At 51.9% G+C, this 26110-nt stretch overlaps 1 protein-coding gene and 1 long non-coding RNA gene across 3 annotated transcripts; one reads left to right on the plus strand and one right to left on the minus strand.

The window, feature by feature from the left end:
- Positions 1-25664, plus strand: KANK4 (KN motif and ankyrin repeat domains 4). Of its 2 annotated transcripts, none has more exons than XM_072866379.1 (11): positions 1-135; positions 9905-10016; positions 12251-12333; positions 13762-15714; positions 16673-16784; positions 18196-18426; positions 19023-19110; positions 19514-19733; positions 21188-21330; positions 22366-22566; positions 23451-25664. In XM_072866379.1, the coding sequence occupies exons 3-11, from the start codon at positions 12318-12320 to the stop codon at positions 23550-23552; spliced, it is 3066 nt and encodes a 1021-aa protein (XP_072722480.1). In that variant the 5' UTR covers positions 1-135; positions 9905-10016; positions 12251-12317; the 3' UTR covers positions 23553-25664. The 2 variants fall into 2 exon arrangements, with proteins under 2 accessions (XP_072722480.1, XP_072722481.1); XM_072866380.1 differs by having other exon boundaries at positions 22441-22566.
- Positions 10555-11397, minus strand: LOC140653825 (uncharacterized). The gene is made up of 3 exons (XR_012043239.1): positions 11377-11397; positions 10915-10972; positions 10555-10741 (listed from the first exon to the last, which is right to left on the minus strand). It is a non-coding gene; the product is annotated as an uncharacterized lncRNA (long non-coding RNA).
- Positions 25665-26110: the final 446 nt, after the last annotated feature.

A 26110-nucleotide genomic window follows, 5' to 3' on the forward strand; every position in this document is an offset into this window, starting at 1 on the left:
CAGCCGCTCCTTCTGCCTCCGCTGCAGACCCTCCCGCTGCCCCGGGCCCCCGCCCCGCCCCGCCGCGTCCCCGGGCCCCGCCCGCAGGAGGCAGCGGGGCCGCCGGCAGCGCCCGCCGCGCTCCGCCGCTCCCAGGTACGGCCGCGCCGCGCGGGGGGCACCGGGGCCGGGGCCGGGGCGGGGGGACCCGGGAGGCGGCAGCGGGTCCCAGCAAGCGGGGGGCCGGGGGGCCGCCGCGCCGTCGGGGCTGGCTCCGTCGGGGCGCCGCAGGGAGGGGCTGGCGGGATGCGCCGGGGGTGCTCGGGGGGTGCCTCGGCGTGCTCGGAGGTGGTTTTGCGGGTGCGGTGGAGGATGCGCCGGGGGTGTCTCGGAGGGTGTGGCGGGGTTGTGCTGGAGGATGCTCGGGGGGGGGGATGCTTTAAAAGTGCTCGGGGTGCTGCGGGGGTGCTCGGGGCACGGCCGGGAGCGCTCGGCAGGGTGCTCCTGGGGGTGCTCCGGAGCGTGCTGGGGGTGCTCGGGGCTGTCTGCTGAACCGCCCGGGCCGGGACGGAGGCAGAGAGCGTGGCGGGGCAGCGGGGAGAGGGCAGGAAGGCTCCGAGCCCTGACAGCACCCCCGGATGTCACCCTGTGAGGGCTGGGAAGGGCCCCCAGGCCCCGGCCAGTGCGGTGGATGGAAGTCACCAGGATCCCAGAGCAGCCAGAGCTGCATTTAGCCCCAAAGCCCGACCGTAAAACCCTCCCCAGCCGTGAAGATGTGGTTCAGACCAGCCCCAGCCCAGGCTCCGCGGCTGAGCGCGGTCGCCGGTGCCTGCCTCCAGCCTCTCCCCGTGTCCTTGCCGGCTTTCCAGCCATCCGGACACAGAAACTCTTGGCACCGTAACTCATTTCTGTCTCTAGCGAGGTTCACGCTCCGGTTCCCTGAGCCACGTGTCCCATGGGCCTTGGCCACAGGTCTGGTCCGGCTGCAGAGCGAGGCCAGGCTGAGCTCCGGGTTTCTGCATCCTTGCGGGGGCCGAGAGAGGGGCTGCTCCAGCAGCGCGTTTGGCAGCGAGCGGAGGGACGGGCAATGCCTCTCCGTCGCAGGCAGCATCGCCTTTCCTCAGCAGCGGCAGCTGCCAGGGCATTTCTGAGCAGCCCAACTCTGCCGGGACCAGGCGTGCCCCGTGCAAGCACTTTCGTCAGCTCCTGGCGTTTGGCTTGCGATTTCTTGCAGGCCTAAGGCAAAGACATGCCGGGCTCTGGCTCTGCTCTGGGAGAAATCAGAGTGAGTGCGAACAGGGAACTGCCGCGCCGGGGTAGACCATCGCCTGAGATCTGTGTAGGAGAGTCTGGGTGGTCCGTGAGAAGATCCCTGATGTGCCTGGAGGATGCATTATGTGATGGCAGAAAGCGGGTTGAATAATCTCAACTGCAAGTCCAAGTAAATTCAGGGCAGAGGAAGTCATGGTCTGGGTGCTCTGGGTACGTTCACCTCCCAGAGATGGAAGTGGGACTGTACTGCACAGGGATATCTCATTTTCCTCACAGCTATGGGATGCGACACCGCCGGGAAGGGTTTCCTTTGTCCAGAAGCTAAAGCAGAAATTAAGTATTTCAGCTGCGTGGCCCAAATGAAGGCGGTGAGCACCCAAAGACATTACACATGCAGGGTAAGGATAGCAGCCGCAGCGGAGGGCAGAGAGAAGGGTAAAACATATCAGCGTTTGTCTTCATACCTGTTTCGTGGTCTTCCCGGTGTTTTGCATTTGATTTGGAATGGACTAAATGGAAAAAGCTGATCTCTTAATGATTCCCGAAATGGTAAATGAGAGGAAGGAGCCCATAACCTCGGGTTTATGATTGATTATTTGTCACTTTGACTGTAATATTTCAAAAATAAATATATCTGCTGAAATGACAGCCAGCCTGATGAACAGCGACCTGGCCGGGGAATCTGTGATTGAGGAGGGATCAGTTAATGGTTTTGTTAAAATAATCCTGAAAATGAAAGATAAGATGGGGGGGAAGCCTATTGCTGCTGTGGGCACTGTCAGTCTCTTGGTGCAGTTTCCAAACCACTTGTGAATAGGAGAACCAGGGCCACGTTCGGCTCCTTTCCGGAAAGTCCGGTTGTGGAGAAGGTTTGTCTCCCAGGTGCAGAAATCATCCCCCTCGTGCAGTGCTGGGGCTGTCCCGTTCCCGCAGAAGCCATCGAATTTGGTGTCACGGTCTCCCTTCGTCCTCACCTAACCGAAATAACCCCCCACATATTTATTTGCCACCAAGCAGGAGTGTGATGGTTGCTTCCCGTCAAACAGCCTCTGCGTCCCTTGGCGTGAGCGCGTTTCGGGAGGGAGAGGTTTGGTCTCAAAACATCCTTTGCCTCAGGAGCAGTTTTGAGATTCTGTGAGATGGCCGGCGTTAGAGGAATACAAGCTCATTCACAAGCTCGTTGCCAATTCAGGTCCCTCCCCCTGCGGTTTTACAGCCGCCAAATATTCTGAAAGTCGCATTTTTATCACTCAGTGTTATGCATCAAATCTTGGGTCTTTTCAAGGAAGCTTTGGGAGCAGCACCAGGGATGAACGTGGCCTCACTTGTTAGAGAAAAAAATAAATACGGTAAATTATTGTATTTTCCATTCGGTGCCCTGTACGATGGGGTTACATGACTCTGCCTTGCTCAAGAGCAGTGGGATGCAGATTTTGGTCAATAAAGCCCTGACCCCAGCTCGGGGTGCGAAGGAGCCCGTGACTGAGGGCAGAAATCCCCGACCGTGCACATTTGCATGCTGCCAGTGCTAGGGGAGAGTGGTGGGGAGGAACCAGCTGCAGAGAGCTCCTTCTTCAGCCTTATTTATTTTAGACCTCGGTGGAATTCACGTTTCCGGCACTGTGCCTCGGGAAGCCTCGAGTCCTCCACATCCCAGGGTTTAAACAGCACATGAAAAAGCAGTTATTGTCACTATTATGATAATATACTGCCAAAGTGGACAATTTGGTGGAGTGAGAAACGTGAAATATGGTGAACCACCCCCCCCGGCACGCAGTGGCTCCCGTCTTCCAAATGTGATTATCTTCAATTCATCATTGCAGCCAGTTCCTCTGTCCATCATGGATGAATGCAAGTCTTGGCGCAAGCGAGAAAGCCAAAAACACACCAGCAATGTGCAGTTGAGCTTGGGAAAAAAACTGGAGGAAAGCTCCCATTTCCTAAACCCTCCCCATAACCCGGGTGCAGGGGTGGGACATGCGGCTGCTGGCTGCGGCACTCCCGGCATCCACGTGGAAATGACCGTCAGAGGAGGAAGGTGGCACATCCATCCCCTCTGTGGTCCCAATCAACACGGAGAGTGGTTTCAGGTGGCCTGAAAAAGAAATATTCCTGTTTGAAGAGGTTTTTAAACCTGTCATGAATGTGATCAATTTGAGTCTTGTTGGCTCAGGCCAGAAATCGATACAAAATGGCCCCTTGTCTCCAGGGGGGACCGCAGTGGTTGCGCAGGGAAGAGGAGAAAAATAGGCATGCAGAGAATAGGGCTTTCCTAAAAACACCTGAAAGTCCCGCCTGCGTTGATGGTGAGACCTTTACCGGGGTGAGACAGGACAGACACCGGATCGCCGGTCGCCTTTCACAACCACAAATGCACTTTTTGGAGATTTCTCAGGCTGGTGGGTTTAGAAAGCCCTGTTTGTGTGTCAGGGTGGGTTTCTCCAGTTCCACAAACTCCGGTGTTTCATTTCTCAGTAAGGACCAAGGGGATCGGACACAGCACAACACCCTTCCTTCCCGGTGCTGCCCCATCCATCTCATGTCTCAGCAAGCAGCTGAGCAACAGCAAGGTGGAAGAGCCTTTCCCAGCAAGCAGGGGCACCGTGGTTTGATGGTTCCCCTCCACGCCCAGCTTCCAAAACCACCCAAAGGGTCCTGTTTTTCCTTAAGAAATGGAGACATTTCCAGCCCAGCTTGGGCCAAGGCTTAGGCTCTTGAGTGGGATGTGCGCATGAGCCCCAAGGATGCACCAAGTCCTGGCCAAGCCAAGGACAACCCCATTGTCATAAAGCTGCTGCCAGCTTCTTTGACCACATGGAAGTTATTCAGTATCACGGCAGCAAAACTTGACCTGTCCCAAGGTCAAGGAGATGGAAGACAGCAGCTTGGAAGAGACCAGAAGCCGAAGGAGAGCTTCATTGGTTTCCCCTCCAAACTTGTGGGATTGAGGCGAAAAGAGTAAACATTAGCAATGAGGCACTTCAGATTTTTGTCTGCCTTCTAGAGCAGAAGTCTGATGAGGAGCGGCTGAGGGAACTGGGGTTGTTTAGCCTGGAGAAAAGGAGGCTCAAGGGAGACCTTATTGCTCTCTACAACGACCTGAAAGGAGGGTGTAGCGAGGTGGGGTCGGTCTCTTCTCCCAAGTAACAAGCCATAGGACGAGAGGAAATGGCCTCAAGCTGCACCAGGGGAGGTTTAGTCTGGATATTAGGAAATTTTACTTCACTGAAAGGGCTGTCAAGCACTGGAACAGGCTGCCCAGGGAAGGGGTTGGGTCCCCATCCCTGGAGGTATTGAAAAGACGTTTGGATGAGGTGCTTATGGACATGGTGTAGTGGTGGGCTTGGCAGTGTTAGGTTTATGGTTGGACTCGATGATCTTAAAGGTCTTTTCCAACCTATACGATTCTGCGATTCTGGCTGTGTAGGGCTTTTGATTCATGGCTTCAGGTGGTTTTTCTCATCGCCTGGCTCTGGGAAAGGAGACTTTAGTGAAAATGCCACAGTTTTCATGGCATGGGATAAAATGAGAATCGAGCAAAGCTTTTGTAAGACCGTGGCTGGAATGAGCTGAAGGTCAGTTGGAAAAGAGGTTATCAGAGGAAGGGATGAATGTGATCGTTTTCCCCTCCCGGTGAGCCACAAAAGAGGGCGAGAGTTTGGATATCTGATACCTCCAGGTCTCGTCCTGACCCATCTCTAATGGAAATGCTGGCAGGAAGCTCACAACATTTATTAAACAGCAATAAGCAGCTTTAATAAAATCAGTATCCGCACAACTTTATTACTGCCATTTGAAAAGATGCCTGAAATGGCTGTTTAAGTACTGCCGGCTGCCGAGGGTTGCACGCTTACGCTGAAAGCGATAGTCTTCCTTATTAAGTGGCGCTGGGTTAATTATTCAGATTTCTCACAAGCCGGCCCCTCTCTCAAACACCAGTGAGGCTCTGCATGCCTCCAGGATGTTTTTGCATGCGAGCAGCCCCTGGCTCCAGCCCCATCCAGCCCCCTCCGCTGCATCGTGTATGGAATTTTGCAGAGAGGGTGATGGCTGGCGGAGGGTGGGAGGCCAGCCTCGACCTCTCCATCGGTGCAACCACCAGCTGATGGGTTGCAGAGGGAGCTCGTCCCTCTTGAGCACTCACAAACTGCTTCCAGCTCCCAGCTCTCCTCTCGAGAAGCCCCGGACAGGCAGCAGCCGAGGGAGCTTCAGCCTGGGGTGTGATAAAATGCTGGGGCCAGCGCCGCAGTGTACCCGTTGCCATAAGCCACGTGCCGAAGCTGTCCGCTGGCCCCGGGATGGAGGGTGAATTTTAAGCAGGCATCTGGACTGCGTGGCGTTTTGCTTTCAGAGGAGTTTAAAGATTTATGTCCCTTTTCTTGTCATACTTTTTTACTTGCTGCCTCCACCACCTCCGCTGTTCCCATACAGCGGCTGGTTTTGCACCCCAAATCTCGTCCTGCTCCACTTCGGCACGTGCAGTTGTGTGACACCAGCGCAGAGGGAAGCCTGCCCAGCAAGCGCAGCGCCGAGCCGTGCGTGGAGGCACGCTGGGCTGGGACAGATCCATCTTGCCAGCTCTCCTTTCTGGATGCTGATGGGTTTCTAGCAGCTGGCTTCCTGGGGCTCAGGCATCATCTGGTCTCCCCACTTTAATCTGTGTCTGCTCAGCTGTCTTCTGCCCCCTGACAGGGAGCCCAGCCCAGCCCAGCCCAGTGTGTGCCCACACCCGCTCTGGTCCCAGTGCCATTCCCAAGGGATGCCGTGGGGCGCGGGGCCACTGGCACCAACGGTTCCACGATGCCAAATGCACCCAGGAAGGCTGGTGGGCTCCCAGGATGCAGATCTCTTACAGCGGGAACCCTGCTTGCTCTCACTTTGGAAAACCTCGTGACAACTTCTTGCAATGCAAACCAGGACTTTAAACTGCTTTCATTTACTTATTTATTTATCTAATCCTACAAAGTTTTCAAACTTCTTTTTTGCTCCTGGAAGGAAACTCCTTCCCGTGCCTGTGCCAGCCGGCAGCTGATCACAGCCCACCGCCGCACAACAGAGATCCCACCCGTGTGGATGTCCCCAGCAGGCTGGAAATGGGTTATTTTTCTTCCTTTGCAGTGAAAACAAAATTGAAAAATACGTACAACAAATATTCCCCGAGAGGCTATATTTATTCCGGGTATGTCCACTTGCAGTAATAGCTCGGCTGTTGTGCAATCCAGCAGACCGCCTGGATGGAGCAGGTTTGGGTGTAACCCTTTGGGTACCGAGGGTGAGCTCCGTCTGTGGGTCCGTGCAGGTCTGTGCGGTGGAGGGGAGCCGGGGGTGAAGCCCAAACCTGCCCTCCTGCAGCGCTTCTGCCTTGGCAGAGGAAGGAAGGCAGCCGCTTTGCCCACCAGCCCTGCGAGCATCCAAGAAGGCAGCGGTGGCCATGGCGGGGTCGGGCAGGGATGGACAGGATGGCTTTTGAGCCGTTTTGTGGCCGTCTGTTTCCTGTCATCCATGGGAGCAGCCTGCAAAGCAAAATCCCCCCTGACAGCTGTAGGGTGTAATGTAAAGCAGCGGCAATTTTAGGCCATGACCTCAGTCCTCACGCTTGCGGGACGATCTCAGGCCGTGCCCAGGTGAAACCCTTCCCCATTTCCTACCCTGTGTCGGCCCTGTTGGGCGAAGCTATTGGAAGCCAGTCGTAGCTCCATCAAGCACCAGCCGATGTTTAATTAATTTGCATGTTTTGACTCCATCCATTCATAGTTCCTGATTAAAAGCTTATTTAGGGGGACACAGACTTGAAGACTTTCTTCAGGCCCACGGGGATTACATCTGGGAAAAACTGTAGGTCTTACACGTATAATAGCAATAAGGAAATGCTCCAAATAAAAGCTTCCTGCTAGGTCTTTCCAGTGGGAAAACAAAACAATTCTTTCAGGCTTACTTTAAAATCAGCACCATATAGAAATACATATATTTTTCCATCGTGTTGCTTTGTCTAGAGAACATAAGCAACAGAATACGCTCAGAAAAGATGCGCAAGCGTAACTAAACCAGAAGAATTTGACAGAAAAATAAGCCAACGTGCTCTTAAGTTCGTTTTCAACCCCAAGCACAGTAATTGCCTGTGAAAGCAGAGAGCTGTCAACATGGAGTCATGGCCCTGTGTGGTGTGGGATGCTGGAGCCGTGTGGGAAAGGCGGCATTTAATGGGAAAGGCGGCATTTAACCGGCTGCTGAAATGGGGGGGTTATTTTTCATTCCTCGGGTAAGAAGTTAACCCATCCGTGCCTTGGGGACCATTAGCGAGGACAAACTGCTGCTGTTTCTCTACATGTCCAGGCTATTTCGCTTCCTGCAAAGGCAAAACTTTTCTGCTTTTCTTCAAACTTAATCTGTTAAAGTTCCATTTAGTAGTTGCACGAGCGCAGTGAGCCTGCAGGAGTGCCAGCAGCTCTGTTCTGCAGACAGTGGCAAAATATGGGTTTTTTCCCTGCTAACGTGAGCGTTTTGGTTGCGCTGCTTGTTAAGCGATGGGAAAGGTGCTGGTGCTGCTCCGTGATGCGAGTCCGTGGTGAAAACCCCTGACAGAGCCCCCGGGTGCCAGTGGGATGCCTCCGCTTTTCAGGATTTTCTTTCCCGGCCCTGGAAGAGGTTCACAGCGGGGCTGCGGGGAGCCAGGCAGCGTCTGAACCCCTCTGCCTTTGCGAGCGTGAAGTTGTTGCAAGTTCAGTGCAGGGGCTGAGGTTTTTTTGCCCTGTTGCCAGCCTGGGGGTGCGGCAATCCGGGATGTCCGACAGGAACGCCGGTGCAGGGGCTTGGGGTGGTCGTTCTGCCCATCCCCGAGCCGCGTGCCATGAATACCCTGCCCAAAATCACACCGTGTCTGCTCTGCGAGCTGTCCCCTGCCTCGCCTGCCTGCAGGTTGAAGTTTGCATTGATAACCCCACTGCAAAAGTGGAGCATTTTATTTGGAGAGTCCCACTGGCACCCACAGGAGCCCGGGGGCTGCCCGTCCCTCCTCGCGGCAGCCGGGGCATGGCACGGCACGGCGGGTCAGGCATCCTCCGCCTTCGCCGCGGATACGCGCGGCCGCGTTCCCACCGTCACCCCATCCTGTTCAGCATCTCCTGGGGACGGCGGATGGATAGGAGCGACGTGAGGAGCTGGAGCGGCGGGGAGAAGGGTAAAGGGCCAAGGGGCTGTTTCTGCTCCGTGCGTGGGAACGGGGCTTCAGCAGGATTAATTACGGATGTTGAGACCTTCTGCGGCTTCTACTAAAGATGCCGCCTTTTAATCGCGGCAGCCGCTTGCGTTTCCTTGGGAGAGGCGCTCAGCAGAATAACTAATGCGTTCAGCCTGGGAGGGTGCAGCATGCGGAGGGCGAGCTCCGGCTGCAGCCTGCAGCATCAGGTATAATAAGGATGGTATCGTTAATAATTGACTGTCTTTTCAATAATCTTTCCTGATAAGGGAGGCAGCCCGGTGACAGCCCAAGCAGTGCTTAGTGTTTTGTGTTTTATGGAAAAGTTATCTATGCTACGGAAAGTAACTCATTTTATACAGTGGGCTTGAACTGTCCTCGGAAAGGTCATACGAGAGCGATGGGCTGCTTTATTAGAAAATTAATCCCTCTTTTGGGATTCTTGTTTTAAACTTGTATTTGCTTTCTGAGCAAGGTCACTGCTCAGCTGACCAACTTTTTAACAACTGGAAAAGGCACGTTTGCTGCTCCAAACCCTTTGCTGCCGGCTCTCGGCATGGAAAAGATGCCTGGGAAGGAGGCAAGCGCTTCTGCTCCCCAGTGGGTTTGTAGGTGGGAGCATGAGAAGGTAACACGACAAGATGCTTTTCTAACGCTAGTTTTTCCTTTCACCATGAAGTGCTAAAGCCGTTGCTGCAGTGCAGAACATGACAGGCAGAGCTCAAAAAAATGTTGTGTTATAGCTAATGAGACTGTGCTAACGTGCTGCTCAGCAGGGATGAATTATCTTCTTATTTATAGGCACAGGGTTAAATGTTTCCCATTTAAAATTCCTAGCAAGATGCTTTCGGAGAATGAAATTCATATATATTTGTCTTTGTGGTTCAGTTAATTTGTTCTTTAAATCTTCTGGGGTGTAATGCTGCTCTCCTTTCTGCTGGCTGGGGTGGATGGGGGAGCGGGCGGGCGCTTACATTGCCTGGCAAGTGGGGCAGAGTAAAAGAGGGGTTAAATGTGACTGTAAAGAGGCAGAGTTTGCGACAGGGCTAGTTAAAAAGACAGTACATTGTCCTTGCAAATGGGCTGCCCCAGGGAATGAAACCACTTCACTCTGTGCTGTTGCCTTCTCATATATTTGCTGCCTTGATTTCCATTTCTGTACTTATTTATTCCTGCCTTGAGAAAAGCAATGTAATTTCATTCAAGGTAAAAATCAGCAATGCTGCACATGTGGCGATGTCACCTGCCTGGAGGGGAAAATAGGTATTCTTCAATTTTATGCAATAGGGGAAAACTCAACAAATACAAAAACCTGACAGAGGGTCGGCGTAACAGGTATTTGCAGGATGGAGACCCACCTGAAAGCACTGCCCTGCCCCGAACTGTGGGCCGGACCCTGGGCATACGAGTACGCTTCTTCCAGCCGATTACTTCATTTTTTAATCTCATTTTTATTAGGGACAGGCATCGGAGAGCAGCTGTGGGGTCCAAGGAGCCGTGGTTTTGGCTGAAAGCCATCCGCCCTGCGCCTGAGCTGCCCCAGGGGGAACTGGAGAACATCAGCAAGCTGGTAGGGTACATTCAGCTTCCTTTTATGAGCCGATTTTGAAGGAGATTGGTCAAAAGAGAAAAGTTGTAGTATCAATTTGGGCTGCAGAGTTGGGACCCAGCCAGCTCATAAATGAACCGATTAGATGTAATTATCTAGATATTAAAAAGCATCCTATTCACTGGTGTGTGTGTGTGTGTGTGTCCCTTCCAAATAAATGACCTGGAAGAGTGAAGTGTAGCTGGTCAGACTGTAGCTGGGATCTGTAAGTGCTCCATAATTGACGGTAATCAGAAAATTAAAAAAAAAAAAATTGAGAAAGAGGTTAGTGTTAGTTTTGGCATGTGCTGTTTATTGGCAGGAGGAGACAGAAGAAATTGCCATTTATTGAAGAAGTGCCATTAATTGGAGAGCACGTCAGGAGGCCACTGGTCAAGGTGTTTCAGAAGCTCGCATAGCGTTGGGTGGGCATCAGCATTGCTGTCCGGCTGCATGAGCGTTGAGGAGGTACCAACCCTGGAGGAGCTTTTGAGAGTTTTGATGTTCTCCTTGGGTTGGGACCCTCCCAACTTTCCATCAGGGCTATAAATTGACAATAAACTTACCTACCTGAATGACAGAACTAATTGTTTCTTTAAAAGGTTTTGATCTTTCAAAGTATCCATCCTACAATGACAATACAGCAGGATTTGGCTTCATTTTTCTGCTGGTCTTTGTTGTAGTTAAACCACATCATTTCAGTGCTTCTAGAAGAAAATAACAGCAGCACCTCTATACTCTATATATCCTTATCTGTACTCCATATCTAGTTATCTTGCCATTGCCATAAGAAGAAAGATGAGTTACACAATGCAAAAATCATTAAATGAGAAAAAGAGAATTTAGAAGCTGCAGAGTGGAGAAGACCAACAAGACAGACCTTCTCCTGAGACAGTGAATGAGCCAGAAGTATCGAGAGATGGTTCTGCCGGTGGATGCTGCAGAAAAGAAAATAGAAAGGTGAACAAGACCGGTGCTGGATAAATACAGTGCCAGGCAAGGCAAGGGTAAAGGTTGGTGGAGCCCGTTCACAGGGACCTGGAAGCGTGGTCAAGTGCTAAAGCCCTCACTTAGGCCAAATACTACAAGCAGAAAATGAGTTCAGACTCTGACGGTTTGCTCAAGGAGATGAATGTGAGCTGGGGCTGGGTCGGTGCAGGCTTTGTGTCCTACCCCTGAAAGTCTTTATTAGCTCAAGGATGCGCTGGAGAAGCAGGGATGGACTTCCAAGCTGCTGTGAGACCAGGAACCAATTGTGTACTTCAAGGAAAATCCTAAAAAAGCAATCTACCTTCCAAGAAACCCCCACTTTTTCCCCCGTAGCAGGAATTAAAAGACAGACCTGCTCACTCTGAGCAATGTTGTCCTTTTCATGCAAGTCAGGAAGCCTCCTACAGTGATGTCCAACTGCCTCAACCTCCTTTGCCCTTGCCTGCCTCCTCCCTGTGTCTTTCTAAAGGGCACGGAGGAGAGAAGCTTCACTCAGGACCTTTCTTGGTTGTTCCCAGCCTTAATCTCGTCTTGCACTCCAGGAGGGTCTCGCCCACATCAGCACGACGGGAAGGAGCTGGAGGGTAATGCAGACCAGGCTGGATCTGAAGTTCATGATGTAGGCTGTGGCAGATCTCCACCTGAAGATCTTCCCTGATACGAAAGCAATCTGTGTTTTAGTGCAATTTGGTGAAGGTTCTTTATAACAGTGTGGATGTGCTCTCAAATAACGGCTTTCATTTGAACAAGATTTAACATAAATTTTGAATCTTTGGTTGTTACCCATTTAAAAAAAATGTGACAAAGCAGTTATTTCTGTGTAGAGTGTATATCCCTTGCTGTTTTCAGAGATGCTGTATTGTGTTGGATATATCCAGCTTACAGGAGTCCATGAAGAGTCCCTGTGCCATCTATCTCAAGCCCAACAGAAATTCTCCTAACCAGCTCTCCTTTCTCCTTTGCAGTCAAAACCATCTGTAATGCAGGGGGTGTTTTATAAGAACCGACTACCTGGGATGCGTCTATGAAGCACTCCTTGTGGCCACTGGAAGAGGAGCTATTGATTTAAGCAGCTTGAAAGTGCTTAGCAGGCACAGTCAGGCTGCAAAATATGGGAAATAAGAGGAGGGGTGGCCTGTGAAGAGGTGTAAGGCTTTAAGGAGAGATTAAGTTCAGATGATTGAGCTTTTTTTTTAAATTAAAAGTATCTGTTTCTTTTTTTCAAGGGTGAAGCGACTCATCTGCCCTAGCTTGTCAGAGGATGTTTAACTGACAGCCCGATTAGACCACACCATGGAGAAGACAGATGGTATGGAGGCTACGGGGATGTTTGTTTGCTCATTTGTTTCTCAAAAAAAAAACCCCAACCAAGCCCTGAAGTAATTTCCTTACCAGAAATACTGTAAATAACCTGTTTTCTATCGATACGTGCTAGGGCCAGGACGTGAGAAATGCATCATTCATGTATTATGCAGACTTCCTAAACCGCAGCAAAAACATGGTCACAGCTCTCAGTTCAGCACGTATTTGTCCTCCTGTCCTTTGCAGGCAGGACAGATCTCTGCTCCCACCGGCTGGGCTTTGCTCTTGTGCCACGTTACCCTGCATGACATTTTCCCTCTGTCATTCCTCTGACTTTTCACGTGCTGCTTCCCATCAGAAAGGCGGCTGCGTCTCGGTGATGCTCTGTGATGAGCGGCACCGAAAGCCGTGCCAAATTCTGCCGGTCCCTGGGCAGCTGCTGCACCAGGATGGAGACAAGAGGGAGCAGCCATGAAACCTGGTTTCTCCTGGTCGAGCTGCTCCTCCTCATCCTCACAGAGCACAGCTTGTTTGCTCAGAGGTGCAAAGCAGCTCAAACCATGGTGATTTCAGGGACTTGCCACATAAAGAAAAACGAGCAATGATGCAGGGGTTTAACTATTTAGACCCTCAAGGCCAAAATTTGGGGCTGCGAATGTTTGCAGGCTGGATCGGACTGTATTAAGTTGTATTAAACCAGGAGCCTGGGGCTGTGCTGCTGGAGCCAGACCGTTTGCCTGCGACGGGTGGGTGGGCAAACACCATCACGCATTTCATGGCGATTTTCCTCAATTAAAAGCCATGCTCGGTGCCGTGCAGCCGGTCACCTTGGGAGGCACGTGTTTTGCATGGATGTGGCTGTGTAAAGCAGCCTTGGCTGGCGCTGTCTGGGTCCAGCCTCTGCCCGGTGCTGTATTCATCATTTTCAAGGAATAATTTGTGACCTGGTGTTTGCTGATGAAACGATGCAATGATTTTCCTGCTTGGCGTGCACGGCACTACTTACGCTGCTGAAAAGTTCAAACCAAACCAAAAGCCTTGAAAAATGTAATTGTCACAGATTGGTTCCACCTTTGTTTTTTGAGCTGGATTTATTACACATTGAGCAGCTTTTTATACTTACACAGACACGTAGCTCTGCCTGCAAAACCTGCTGTTTGCTTAATTGCCAATTAGAGCCATGATTTCAGCAAATTTTCGGCTTCCTCAGTGCAACAATTACCTGATTCACCTCCGGAAAACTGGATCGGACCTTTGCACGTGTTGCTGCGTCTCTGCGCAGCTTCACCACGAGCCTCCACAATGACGAGCTGCAGCCCCCACTTGCCTGAAACTGAGATGAAAAAACATTTCTCCCCTGCTCTAAACTTATTTTTTGTTAACTTTTTTGGTTGTCTCCAAAATTCAATCATCTCTTTTCTTTGTGTTGTTTCAGCAAATGGGCAGCCACCCAAACCCGACGGGGAGCGGGAGCAGCCCCGCAGCCTCCCCTACTCCGTGGAGACGCCGTACGGCTTTCATTTGGACCTGGACTTCCTGAAGTACGTGGACGACATTGAGAAAGGGAACACCATCAGAAGGGTTCACATCCACCGGAAAGCCAAGCAGCCAAAATTCAGCACCCTGCCCCGAAACTTCAGCCTGCCTGAGAACGGCTCCCGTGGATGCATGTCCGCTCCCAGCAAGAGCTGGACGGCGACCTGCTCCTTCCCCCAGCGAAAGGCATCCCTGGGGGCGGAGGAAACCCCCCGTCCCCTCCTGCCCAACGAGCTGACCCTTCCTGTGGCCGATGAGCCGAGTTACCGGAGAAAAGCCCTTTTGGCGGAGACGCGGCGGCAGGCGGAGCTGGGGCGGCAGGAGGGCGAGCTCCGTGGGCGGCCACAGCTACTGCGAGCCTCCAGCATGCCCGCCGCCCTGCTGCCTGGCCAGCCCCCACCCGGGGATGGGAGGGTGCCCTCGCCCCTCCGGCCACCTCCCCAGCACTGCCATGAGCAGAGCGGCTCCGAAAGCACGTTTCGCCCCGCGCTGCGTTCGCCTGGCTCCGATGGCATCGTGTTAAATCTCCCCCGGGAGATGAGCTTGGAGCAAGGTGTCTCCTTGGGGCAGAAGGAGCATCCGGGTGGAGGCAGCCCGGGGCTGGTGCAGATGCAGCCCGCGTGGCAGAGCCAGCATCCCGCGGCACTGCAGGTGGTGATGGAGAGCGGAGGCGAGGAGGGCGATGCTGCCGACACCAGTGGTCGCTCCGCCTTGGCCGGGGGTGAGCCGACCTCACCGGGTGCCCTCCAGCTCGCAGAGGAGAACACAAACCCTGGGGAAAGGGAGTTAAGTGTAAGTGCAGTCACTCCAAACGTGCTGAAGAAAGGTGAGGAGGGGAGTGTCCGGGATGGAGAGAACAAGGAGAGCTGTGGTCCTCAGCCTCGTGAGGCAGGAGAGCCTGGCGGGGTTGCCGCACTGAAGCAGCAGATTGCTGCTCTGGAGGAGCAGCTGAGCAAGAAGAAGGAAGAGCTTGAGCAGATCAGGGCGGTGCTGGAGCAGCAGGCTCATGAGATCAAGGAGAAGGAGAAGAGCATTCAGTTACTGGCCAGCTCCAAAGCTCAGCTGGAAGAGAAGCTGTGCCGCGAAAACACCAAAGAGGCCAAGCTGCCGTCCAGGCAGAGCAGCGGGACTTTGCAGTGCTACGATGCTGCGGTGAACACCGACCTCTCCCAGGTAACCGGGACCAAGCAGGCCCATGATAAAGGCATCAACGTAAATATCCCGGTCTCTACCAAATCCATAGGATGCAGCGTCCGCAGAGCAGACAACATGAACGTGCAGGCGATGGAGCTGGGTGCTTGGAGAGATCAGGGACTGGCAGACGCTTGCACTGGTGCCAGTGGAGAGGGACCTGGACATTTTGGTGAAGCCGACATCGAGGCTGCCCTTCAGGCACCATGCTTCACCCAACTGAAGATTGATGAGCACCTCAGCGATGACAATCAAAATCACAGGAATAACTACGATACCCAGAGTCTCGCTGCTCATGCGGTGACTGCAGAAAGCTATCGAGGAACAAGAATTGGCTCAAACACAGGAGGAAACAAGGCAGGCTTTGGCGAAGATAAACCTCGAGATGGGCTGGAAGAGAAAGGTCCCCCTGACCACGAGGATCTCCCTGCTGTTGACCCCATCAGCCAATACGTAAAAAAAATCCAGGAGCTTTTGCAGGAGCAGTGGCTGTGTTTGGAGCACGGCTACCCCGAGTTAGCGAGCGCTATTAAACAGCCGGCCTCCAAGCTCAGCTCCATTCAGAACCAATTAGTTAATTCCTTAAACTCGTTGCTGTCTGCCTACTCTGCGCAAGGGCCCGCGGATAAGGAGAATTCGAACACACACTATCAACAGTTGGGTAAATAATATTGGCATAGGTTTTGACATGTCCGGGCCAAATCTCTTGCCATTTATTCAAGTGTTGAGCAGGGGTGATGCAGTGGAGTTCGGTGGTATAATTAGTATCAGTCAGATCAGAAATAACCCCTCCTAAACATGTATGAGAAAGGCAAATCTCTGCACATCATAAGCTATGTGATCTTAAATAACAAAAAGCAAACAAACCCATGTAGGAGCTGATAAAGCTGTGTCTCAGCTATATGCAGGATCAGCTTCCAAAAGTGGCCGTACTTGTGGCTATTCCATCAAATAACCATTTTTCTTAATTGGATTGGACATCTCAATTTGGAAGGATATGGGACTCATGCTCATCTGGGGTAAATCAGCATGAAGTTCACCAGAACCAAACCTAATCCAAGCTAACTAGGCAACTAGGCTGGGAAAAGACCTGTCCCCACTCACAGCCGTTCATCTAAAATCATTTTAGCTTATATGAAGATAAGAATCCAAAACCGAAGGCTGCCTGTTCACTGTCGGGGGGGTACAAATAGATAAGTGACCTATTACTTATAAGCAATACATGTGAGACTATTCAAACTCCGATGGAAAGACTCATCCATGTAGTATTATAGGAGACGTATATAGGAGATTTCCAATACATTAGTATGGAAAAAAATAGAAAACATTACAAAAGTAAAACCTACTTATATTCATAGGACACGTATATAATTCCCAGTCACTTCCTTTATATTCCCAGTCACTTGGAGATGTTTGAGACCTGGATTTTAAAGGTGGCAAGGCAGGTTCAGATCATGGCCAGGTGCATCAGTTGTTTTGCAAGACATAAAAAGCATCTCCTAAGATGAACTAAGATGCTTACGGTTGTGATTTGTAGTTTGCTGCTAGAGGTTGGGAATAATAATTGATAATTATGGCACATCTGCTTAATTAATATCTATTATTTTGTATTTTGCTAGAAATCTCTCCAACCACAAGTCTTAAATCTATCATGAAAAAGAAAGGTTATGGTTTCCATGCAGGAGGCAATGGGACCAAAAAGAATCTTCAGTTTGTTGGGGTAAATGGTGGGTAAGCATCCGTTCAGAAGATAAAACTGCCTTTTAACATGTGATCTCCTCTGTATCGCTGAAGAAGTCATTCTTTTTTTCCCCTCTTTTCCCCTCCAAACCTCGTGATTAAAAGGCCATTTGAAATGGACCCTCTTTTCTCCCTTCTTTAATCCAGCACTGATAACCTGTAAGTAACCCTGTAGAAAAGATGTTGGTGTTTCCAGCGCAGCCAGGGACACCCTGGGGACTGACACTCTCTGCACCCCCATCTTTTGGGGCTTCATCCAAAACCCAGCTGGGTCCATGGGAAGATTCCCACTAACTTTGGTGGGTTTTGGAGGAGGTCAGCATTGCCTGGGTGGACACGCTGCCACTAACCTGCCTCCACGCTCCAGTGACAGCCAACAAAAGTTGGTTCAGGGACTGAGAAAAGACTAGTTCAGTAAATAAGGAATTACCTTGGGGTGAAGGAAACCTGTATTTTAGGTTACGCTCCAACACCCAGTTCCCTGTGTATCCAATATCTAACACTCTGGCCTTTGAGCTAACTAGATGATAGCACAACGTGCGCTGCAGATGCATCTCTAAGAGCAGCACTGGCACGTCTTCTACAGAGGAGTATGTGTGCTGGCATGAAGAGGGCAGGACGCATTTCACTGTCCCTTCGCTGTGCAAACAGCTACGTGTGCAAGTTTGGATGCTGGTTTCTGCTGACATGTGCTTCTCTGACTTCCCAGCTGATGGCTGCTGCTGTTGGGTGCATCAGGTGTTCCTCACTCTTGTTGTGTAGAGCTTCTTCTACCAACAGTCGCTGAAATGGGTACGACTTGTAGCGAATAGAGGAATCTCGACTAGTTTGAGAAAAGTTTTGGGATCCCACAGAGTGAAATGTTCTGTCTCATGGAAGATGTTATTGTTATTAATACTTTTGGACAACCAGAAGAGAGGGCTCTCTAGCAGGGCTGCTGAAATGGTGGACTCAGATCCGTGCTGGAGCTGCAAGCACAGTTTTTGTCTAGCGGTCCTCAAGGCTGCTGACATGCCGTCTGTCCCACCTTGCCACAGGGTCCGTGTTTCTCACGGCTCCCCATCAGCGTGCCGGCAGCTCCCGGCAGGGCGGTGGCACGCAGCCCTTGCCTGGCCATGCTGAGGCTTGCGCGATGGACATCCCTCCAAACCAACTAAGTAGTCCCTGAAGTAACCTTGCCTGCTGCTAATTAACCGCTTCTGTCACGCTCCTGCTGGCTTAAGAAGCCCCCCCAAAAAAGACTAACCCCAAATTTGGCTGTGACTCTAACCTTTTAACTTGCATATCACTCTGGGCTTCATCCAAGGCCCATTGGAGTCAGTGGGTGTCTTCAATGAGTCTTGGTCAGGCCCCGTGGTGGCGGATGGGGAAGGAGTGAATAACATGTGGTGTCCTCAAATAGCTACGAAACGACTTCAAGCGAAGACACAAGTTGCGAAGACAGCCCATCGGACGGGGACGCGGAGAGCGAGACGGAGAGAAGAGCTGATGATTTGGAGCCCACACAGGCGAAAGCTGGAGGTGAAAGCAAGGAGGCTTTGTCGGGGACCTCCTTGCAGGAGAGACGTGAGGACGATGACCTGCAGGAGCCATCGGCAGAAGCAGCACCTTGCACTCAGCACAAGGCTGACAGGTAACCAGAAAACCAGACAGCGATCGTGCTTTCCATCACGTTTCTGCAGCCACAGGACGCGCAGCGCTGCGTTCAGTCGCTCCTGCAGGGCTGGGGTCGTGCTTCATCTGCTCAGTGGAAACGCAGCCACTGACCTCTGTAGCCACGGGAAAAGGCTTTAAAGGGCTAAATATTTTTTGAGTTAGTACAGAATCTAATGGGGATTGATTCAGGCCCTATGCTTGACTGTGGAAAAGGCAGAGTGAGTCATATTGGTGAGAATTAGCTCATTTCTCCCCTCTCATGTAAAGTTTTTCAGTAAAGTTCTTTGCAGATTCAGGAATAAGATTCCTCCCCCCCCCACTTTAAGGCTTCTTGTAACAGATGAAGTTGACCATACAGATCTGGGACTCTGGACTTAAACAGTTATTTAAGTGCTTAACTGGGTACCTAAAATCTCTGTCAAGTGATTTTAGGGGACAACTTGTGTCCATATAGTTAAGCATTTGAATAAGTGTTGAACCTATTCTGACCTAAACTGCATGTTCTCCTTCCTGCTTCAATACCTCCTGCAAGTTCTGTCTCATGATGGATTTACAAAAGTATTTTCCTCTTAGATGCAAACCGTCTGAAGATTTCCTTGCCGACTGCCAGCTACTCAGCAAGCACCTCTCAGAAATCAGGACCACAAGCGACAAGCATCTGGTACAGATAATTTTCAATCCCATTTCAGACGCAGTTCCTGCTCTCTGTTGCATTTAATGGATAAGATTATCCTGACGGCATATTGCAGGCTGTGCCCTACCATGCCATGGACAGCTTTGTGAGGAGAGGGGGACGAGATGATCTCTGAGTCAGTTTTAGAATAGCCAAAAAGAAAGGAAAAGGGGGAAAAAAAGATGAAGGCTTTCTCTGCTTACTCATTCAAGTTACCACAGGAAATTCCTTTCCCCCTTAAGTTGTAGCAGTAATCCCAAAACCACAAGCTAAATACCGGCTGGGCGATGGCAGAGCACAGGAGGAAGCGGCGTGGGGCAAGGAGCCGGGGCAGTGACCGGTTTGCAGGATGACTACCCCAGGAGTAACGGTGAGACCTTGGTGTTTTCAGCGGCACGTCCTGAGCGCTGTCTGCCAGGAGTGGTTCCAGGTGTCAAGCCAAAAGTCTTCCAGCCCGGAGGTGGTCGCAGCGTATCTCAAGGCGCTGGGGTCCATCCAGCCCCAGCTCCTAGCGATGGTGGTGAACCTGGCCGACAGGAACGGCAACACGGCTCTTCACTACAGCGTTTCCCACTCCAACTTCCTGATTGCAAAGCTCCTGCTAGACACAGGTAGGAACAGCCACGCTGCTCAGCCATGGCTTTTGTTGGGTATGGGTGTGGAAGTTACTTTATGTCACTCTTGCCAATGGGGCATGGTCCCATAGGGGATGACCATGGCTGGCAGAGCTAGGTGACGGGGATCCGTCAACAATCCCAGACATGACAAACAGTGAATGAGGCCCAGGGTCCTCCCAGGGAGTGCAGTCAGGAGCAAAAGGAGATGGGACAGAGGTAGGGTTGAGGAGCAACTACAACCTACCTGCAAGGGAGCCATGCAGTAGGCAAGCATGGGGCCAAGGTCCATCTGGGAGCCAAATGTGGGGCCAAGGTCCACCCCAGATACAAGCATGGAGCCAAGGTCCATGCAAGAGACAAGTGTAGGGCCAAGGTCCATCCAAGATACAAGCATGGGGCCAAGGTCCACCCAGGAGACATGGTTGATCTGAAGACCAGCATCTCCCCCCATAGCTTGGCCCTGGTCCCATGGGTGTGGGCAGGGGTCCCAGCTGAGGCTCCTCAGGGACATGAAGGCTCATTAGTGCCCTCAGGGCCCTGACACATCTTAAGGGCTTTGCAATCTGACTTTGGAGAGGGCTCAGGGTCCCCCTGGCCAAGGGGTGTCTCTCATGGCCCCAGTCCAGGTGGGACAGGGTGGCTCCCCAGCTTCTTGTAGCAGCAAATGCCACATCATGGCTTGGAGCTGGAGGAGCAGACCCCTGAGAGCATAACAAACCCCACAGCACTGCAGAAAAACTCCATTTTAAACTATTGAACTTTCAGGTCACATTGCAAAGAAAGAAAAAATCTCAGCTGAGCTTGTACGGGGGGAAAAACGCACCCGCGCTCAGCAAGAATAAAGGCACTTTGGCCTTTTCTCATGGGCCAGACAATCTGTTAAATGTTAGGGAAATGGCAGATTATCATACACAACTATAACCCGATTGTTGCCGCAGACGCGCAGGGAGCCGCGGCGGTTTGTCCCCTCCTGCCGCTGAGTGCCCAAGGCGGCCCGGTCCCTGAGGCAAGGCTGGACCTGAGCCCCAGCCCAGCAGACATGGTTCAGTCCTCATGGGGGCGTTGGAAATAGGCTCTTTGAGGTGAAAAGTGAGTGAAACGGGGCCAGGACGGATTTACACTGCCCGTTGAGTGACGGTCATCTTTCTGCTGCTCCCTTGCCGCAGGAGTCGCAGCAAACAGGCCACAGCTCCACAACTGCCTTGTGCTCAAGGCATTAATTATCCCCCCCTTTTTTTTTTTATTATGGTCTTCAAAGTTAATGGAGTTGACCTCAGCAATTCTAATTAACTGTAGCAATGCGTAGCACCAAATATCCTTTAATGCTGTGCTCACAAGACTAGATATTTAACACAGATACATCTCAATCCTGTATAATGATGGAAGCTCCTGGTTCTGGGAATATAAGATGCTGTGTGTTTTATAATTCCCTCTTTGCTTCCCGCCAGGCGTGTGCCGCCTGGACCTGCAGAACCGCGCCGGCTACACGGCGGTGATGCTCACCCCGCTGGCGGCTGCCGAGACGGGCGAGGACATGGACGTGGTGATGAAGCTGCTGAAGGAGGGGGACGTCAACCTGCGAGCTGCCCAGGTGTGTCCCCGTAGTTCTGCTGTTTCTTTGAAAAGCGAGTGTGGCCCCGCGTGGGATCGTGCCCATTTATTTGGCAAAGGAACCTGCGAAGTGATGCCTGCTGAGCTCGTAGTGTCCTATTTACGGCCATCACTGCGTGATGCCAGTTCAGGCTGTGGCATCGTCGTGTCCCTACAGAGGTCTCAGGTTGGGGGGGGGATATAATTTGAGTTCCTTACACTGCATGTGCAGGGCCAGGCTGAGACTCAGTGGTAGATGTTGGGTTGGAGTTGCTGTTTCCCCAAAGTTACAAAAGCAATCTCAGCTAAATTGCAGCATGGCCACCCAACAGCTCCCTGTGAAGGGACACGAGAGCTGGGTAAAATGAAAAGGCAAAAGAAAGGCTGAAAATTTTGCAAAACAGTTTTTCTGAGCTGAAAAACTAGAAGTGGTACCAGGGAGGAGTGGTGCGGGGTGGACCCCGGGGTACGGGACCCCAGGTTTGCTGGCGAGCAGTCATGTCATCAGAGTCACACATTTCGGTCTCAGAGATGGCAGTGCCCTCATCCAGCTCTTCTTCCAAAGAGCTGTAAAAGTTAGTCCAGACCTAAGTTAAACTGCACAGGAGGGTTAGGGGGACCCGCCTTGGGGGCAGCTGGGAGCCGGGCGGTTTGGCCATGCTGCTGTGAAGACCCTTCACGGGGCCGTGGTGCCAGTGAGCAGGTATCTCCGCAATACCCGCTGAAGAGCTCCGGTGTTATTTAATAATAATAATATGCAGTAATACGCAATAATGTGCAATACGCAATAACAATATCAATTATTATGATATACATACTGTGCAATAATAATATGCAATCTCATGATATATATGCAATAATAACATTCATTATTATTATGATGTATATTATTGTTGTATGTATATTGTTGTATGTTGTATGTATAATATATGTATGTATATTATTATGATGATGATGATGTATAACAGTCTGAGTGAGCAGGACTGTAGGAGGCCGGTGGGTAAGGGGTGTTCAGCCTTTCCCTGTGCGGTTGCAGGGGGGCCAGACCGCCCTGATGCTGGGGGTCAGCCACGAGCGGGACGACATGGTGCGAGCCCTCCTCTCCTGCCAGGCCGACGTCAACCTGCAGGACGAGGAGGGGACGACGGCCCTGATGGTGGCCTGCCGGCAGGGCAACGCCGATATCGTCAGGCTCCTCTTGGCCCAGCCCGGCTGCCAGGTTGCGCTGACGGACAAGGTGAGGCCCCAGCGCCGCGCTTGGTCCCGTACACAACCTCGCATCCACCGGGCGGGGAGAGCTCACACGGGATCGTGCTTTACAGGCAGCAGTCCCTGAGTGGTGGTTTTTAAGTGAAGAAGTACAATTTCGGTCCACTTTCTAATCAGGGGACCACTTTTAGGAGAGCACCCCTGGTTTGGCTGCTTGTTGTGCAGGGGGTGGGGTGGCTGTGGCAGCATCCTGCACCCCAGCTGTAGCCCAAGCAGGAGCATGAGAGGGAAGAGCCCAACCTGGTGTAAACCTAAAAAAAAAAGATGCAATCCTTGACATGTGGAATCAGCAGAGCTTCAGCGCCAAGAAATTGGCAGCAATTAACTCTCCCCTGAGAATGGACGCCTGTCCGGGGGAACGCGTGGGACGGGGCTGGGCTGGGAGCAGCACGGCTGGCCGGTGGAAATCTCCTCCTGCACGGGCTCACGGCGATGGGCCGCGTGGCTGCATTTATAGTTATGCAACTATTTTCTAATTAAACTACAGTTTTGTCTAAGACATGCGGGATGGCACTGGGACCAGGAGGAGGCACGGCCAGGGCACGTTTTGTGCGGTTGAGGTTAAACCCCAAAACACCATGGGGAGGTTTGCAGGACGGTGGCTCATTTTAAACAAGGGAGGAACTGCAAGGAAGGAGGGTTTGCGGGTAAATAGCTGGGTGCGAAGCTGCCCTGGCCAACCGCTCGCTGGGGAAAAACTCATCAGCGGGCGGATTGCGAACAGCCTCTCTTAGCAGCGACGGGGCCAAGACGTGGAGGTGGTTGAGGATGGAGCTGGGTGGATTACGGGGGTGGCCGGGGCGAGATGCAGGGATTCGGGTGGTAATGTCTTCGCCTCCTCCCTCCCCACAGGGCGGTAACTCGGCCCTGTCGCTGGCCCAGCACGCTGCCCGCGGGGACATCGCAGCGCTCCTGCAAGCCCACGCCGAGCAGAGCCCGTCCCTCTCTGCGTGACCGAGTGGGAAGAAGAAACCGGGATGGGGAGCAGGGAACAAACAGCTCCGTCTTGTAACGGCCCCGCTGCCTGCCTCGGCGGCCGGGGCCAATATCGGAGGTTTCCATACGTACGGGGGATGAACCCTGTCAGTCATCTGCACATGTTCCCCATGTCTAATTCTCCTCATTAAGCCTGCTTACACTGCCCTAATCTATGCACATTGCCACAAATGACTCCAAGCTCTCCAATACATTCCTCCCGGTATAGATTTGGCAGGGGAGCGACCGAAACAAAGGAGAAAAGCACATTAGAAAAGCAATACTTAGTATTTTGTAACCTTCCATTATGGTTGTCCTTTTAATCGACTGCTTAACTGTATCTCATTTAACTTGTAAGTTTGTGTCCTAATATTTATTATTAGTTCTTCTGTACGTAGTGGCAGGCAGTGATTATTCAGTATATGTAACAACAAACACAAGCTGGATGGATTATGTAAAGTATAAAATCCTATTTATGTTTGCTTAAGTGGGTCTGATGTAAGAATTAAAAATTAATGCTCTAGCAAAATATTTGAGTATACCAGACCCAAACACACAGACATTGTTTTGCCTGTATTTGGAATTACCATATGGCTCTTATTTTTTCTAATTATGTTTGAGCTAACGGGGAAGCGTAGCCCATTGACATGCATGGTGCATCAGCACGTGTGATGCTCGGGCACAGCAGGGCGGATCAGGTTATCCCGAGCACGGCACGAGAAGATCACAGCAGATTCCCGTTCCAGGGTGCGTTAATGTTGTCCAGGAGTTTCGTGGAGGGACTTTGCTGAGAGATGCCTTTTGGGCACAAGTTTGCTCTCTGCTTTCCCTCGTGTTCAGCGTTCAGATGCCCAAACTACTCCCGTGCAAAGCCATGCCATGGTTTCGCTGCCGGAGTCGGCCGGTGCCAGGGCCTCCCCCCATGGGGCATCCACGGGTTCGGTCCAGCATCACCTCAAGTCATACCTAGGGCAGGGTTTTTCTCTTAAATCCCTCTGACAAAAAGAGAGGGAGGGCTCAGGCCCTACTTTTCCAAACATCTTTACACTGTCATTAAGTCGCTGTGTACCGGGAAATGCCATTTCATGAGGCCGTGCTGCATTTCCGTAGGCTTTGGTGGACCTGGATGCCATCACCAGTTGAGCTGGTGCGTAGTACAGCACCGTGAAGCCAGACCTACTTGCCATCACTAAAAGCAAATCTCTCTAGTTAGCTAATGACTTTTCTTTTCTTGTTATTAGGCAGAAGTTAATCCTGGACTACTTTGGTTGCTTGTCAGTCAGTTCACATCGTGATGAAGCCTCTCCTGAGCTGCCTTTTCCCCTTCCCTGGTATTTGCAATACGCGGCACGGCCATGGCCGAGTCCCTGTCCTCACACTGGGAATGCTCCCACTGCCTTGCCGGGAGGGGAAGCCAGAGCCCACCCTCTGTTTTCCACTGAAATTTGCCGTCTGCTCCGTTTCTTTCCTTTCTTCACGTTTTCAGTCGGAAGCATTCGTCATCTCAAATGTCTATCTGCCTTTTTTTTTTTTAAACTCAAAATGCAGTTACCTCCTTTATGTATAAATAAACTCAAGTTAAACCTCTACCTGCCTTTGCTCCCGTGCCTGTCCCCACGGCCGCGGTGCGAGGCAGCAGGGGTGCTCTGGCAGGCAGACGGACCCCTAAAAGCGAAGGGGCAGGGAAGGAAAGCCCTCAGCCCGTGGTGACTGCACGCATGTGCCCATCATTAAATCAGTCATTTTTGAGGTGCTTCTTCAGATCCGTGACCCCCCTGGAGGTCCCAGGCCCAGCTCACCGCACAGACACGGCAGGGTGGGGGGTTTTTTTGCGGGAATCGCCCCAATTTGTGTTCCTAGGTGCTGAGCACCCAGTGCCAGCGTGAGCACCCAGTGCATCGCCGCCAGGCCCCAGCTGCAAACAAAAAAGAGCCGTAATACCATTTGATGGCAATTTTCACTGAGATTTTTTCCCACCAGCTCTGGAGCTGCACTTGCAGAGAGGAATTTCACTCTGCCTCTCGCTGCTTCCCAGAGGGAGGGGAACTTTCTGGCTTCAAGATAATAAACGTGGGAGATTTTTCTGCTGAGGATCAGGGTGGCTTTGGGAAGCGCCTGCCTCCTCCTGCCTGCGGGATCCCTCGGGATATTGAGCTCACCATAGTGCGATTCGGGGACAGGGTACGTTATTTTGGGGGCTTGCTGCAGCTCTGCAGCGAGGAAGCACGGACTTTGCTGCCTTCCCCCTGCCTGCCTCTCTGTCCCCCTTTCCCTCACGTTCCCATCCCCGCAGCCCAGGCTGGTTAACACGTACAACCCCAGAATGTTTATTTTTTTTCCTTTGCCTCCTATTTCCTCTTTTCCCCTCAAACCGTCTCCCCGGGAGGAGCAGCTCCCACAGGGTGACCCCCCTGAACAGCTCCTCTGCTCACGCGGACCCCAAGGGACCGTGGACGGTTCGACGCTGTCCTCGGCATCTCCCAGAGTCCGGCGTCACGCACAGAACCGATAGAAAATCATCTGCGGGATCTCAGTGC

This window comes from Ciconia boyciana, chromosome 7 (genome assembly GCF_034638445.1).
Source record: "Ciconia boyciana chromosome 7, ASM3463844v1, whole genome shotgun sequence".
Taxonomy (NCBI): Eukaryota; Metazoa; Chordata; class Aves; order Ciconiiformes; family Ciconiidae; genus Ciconia; species Ciconia boyciana.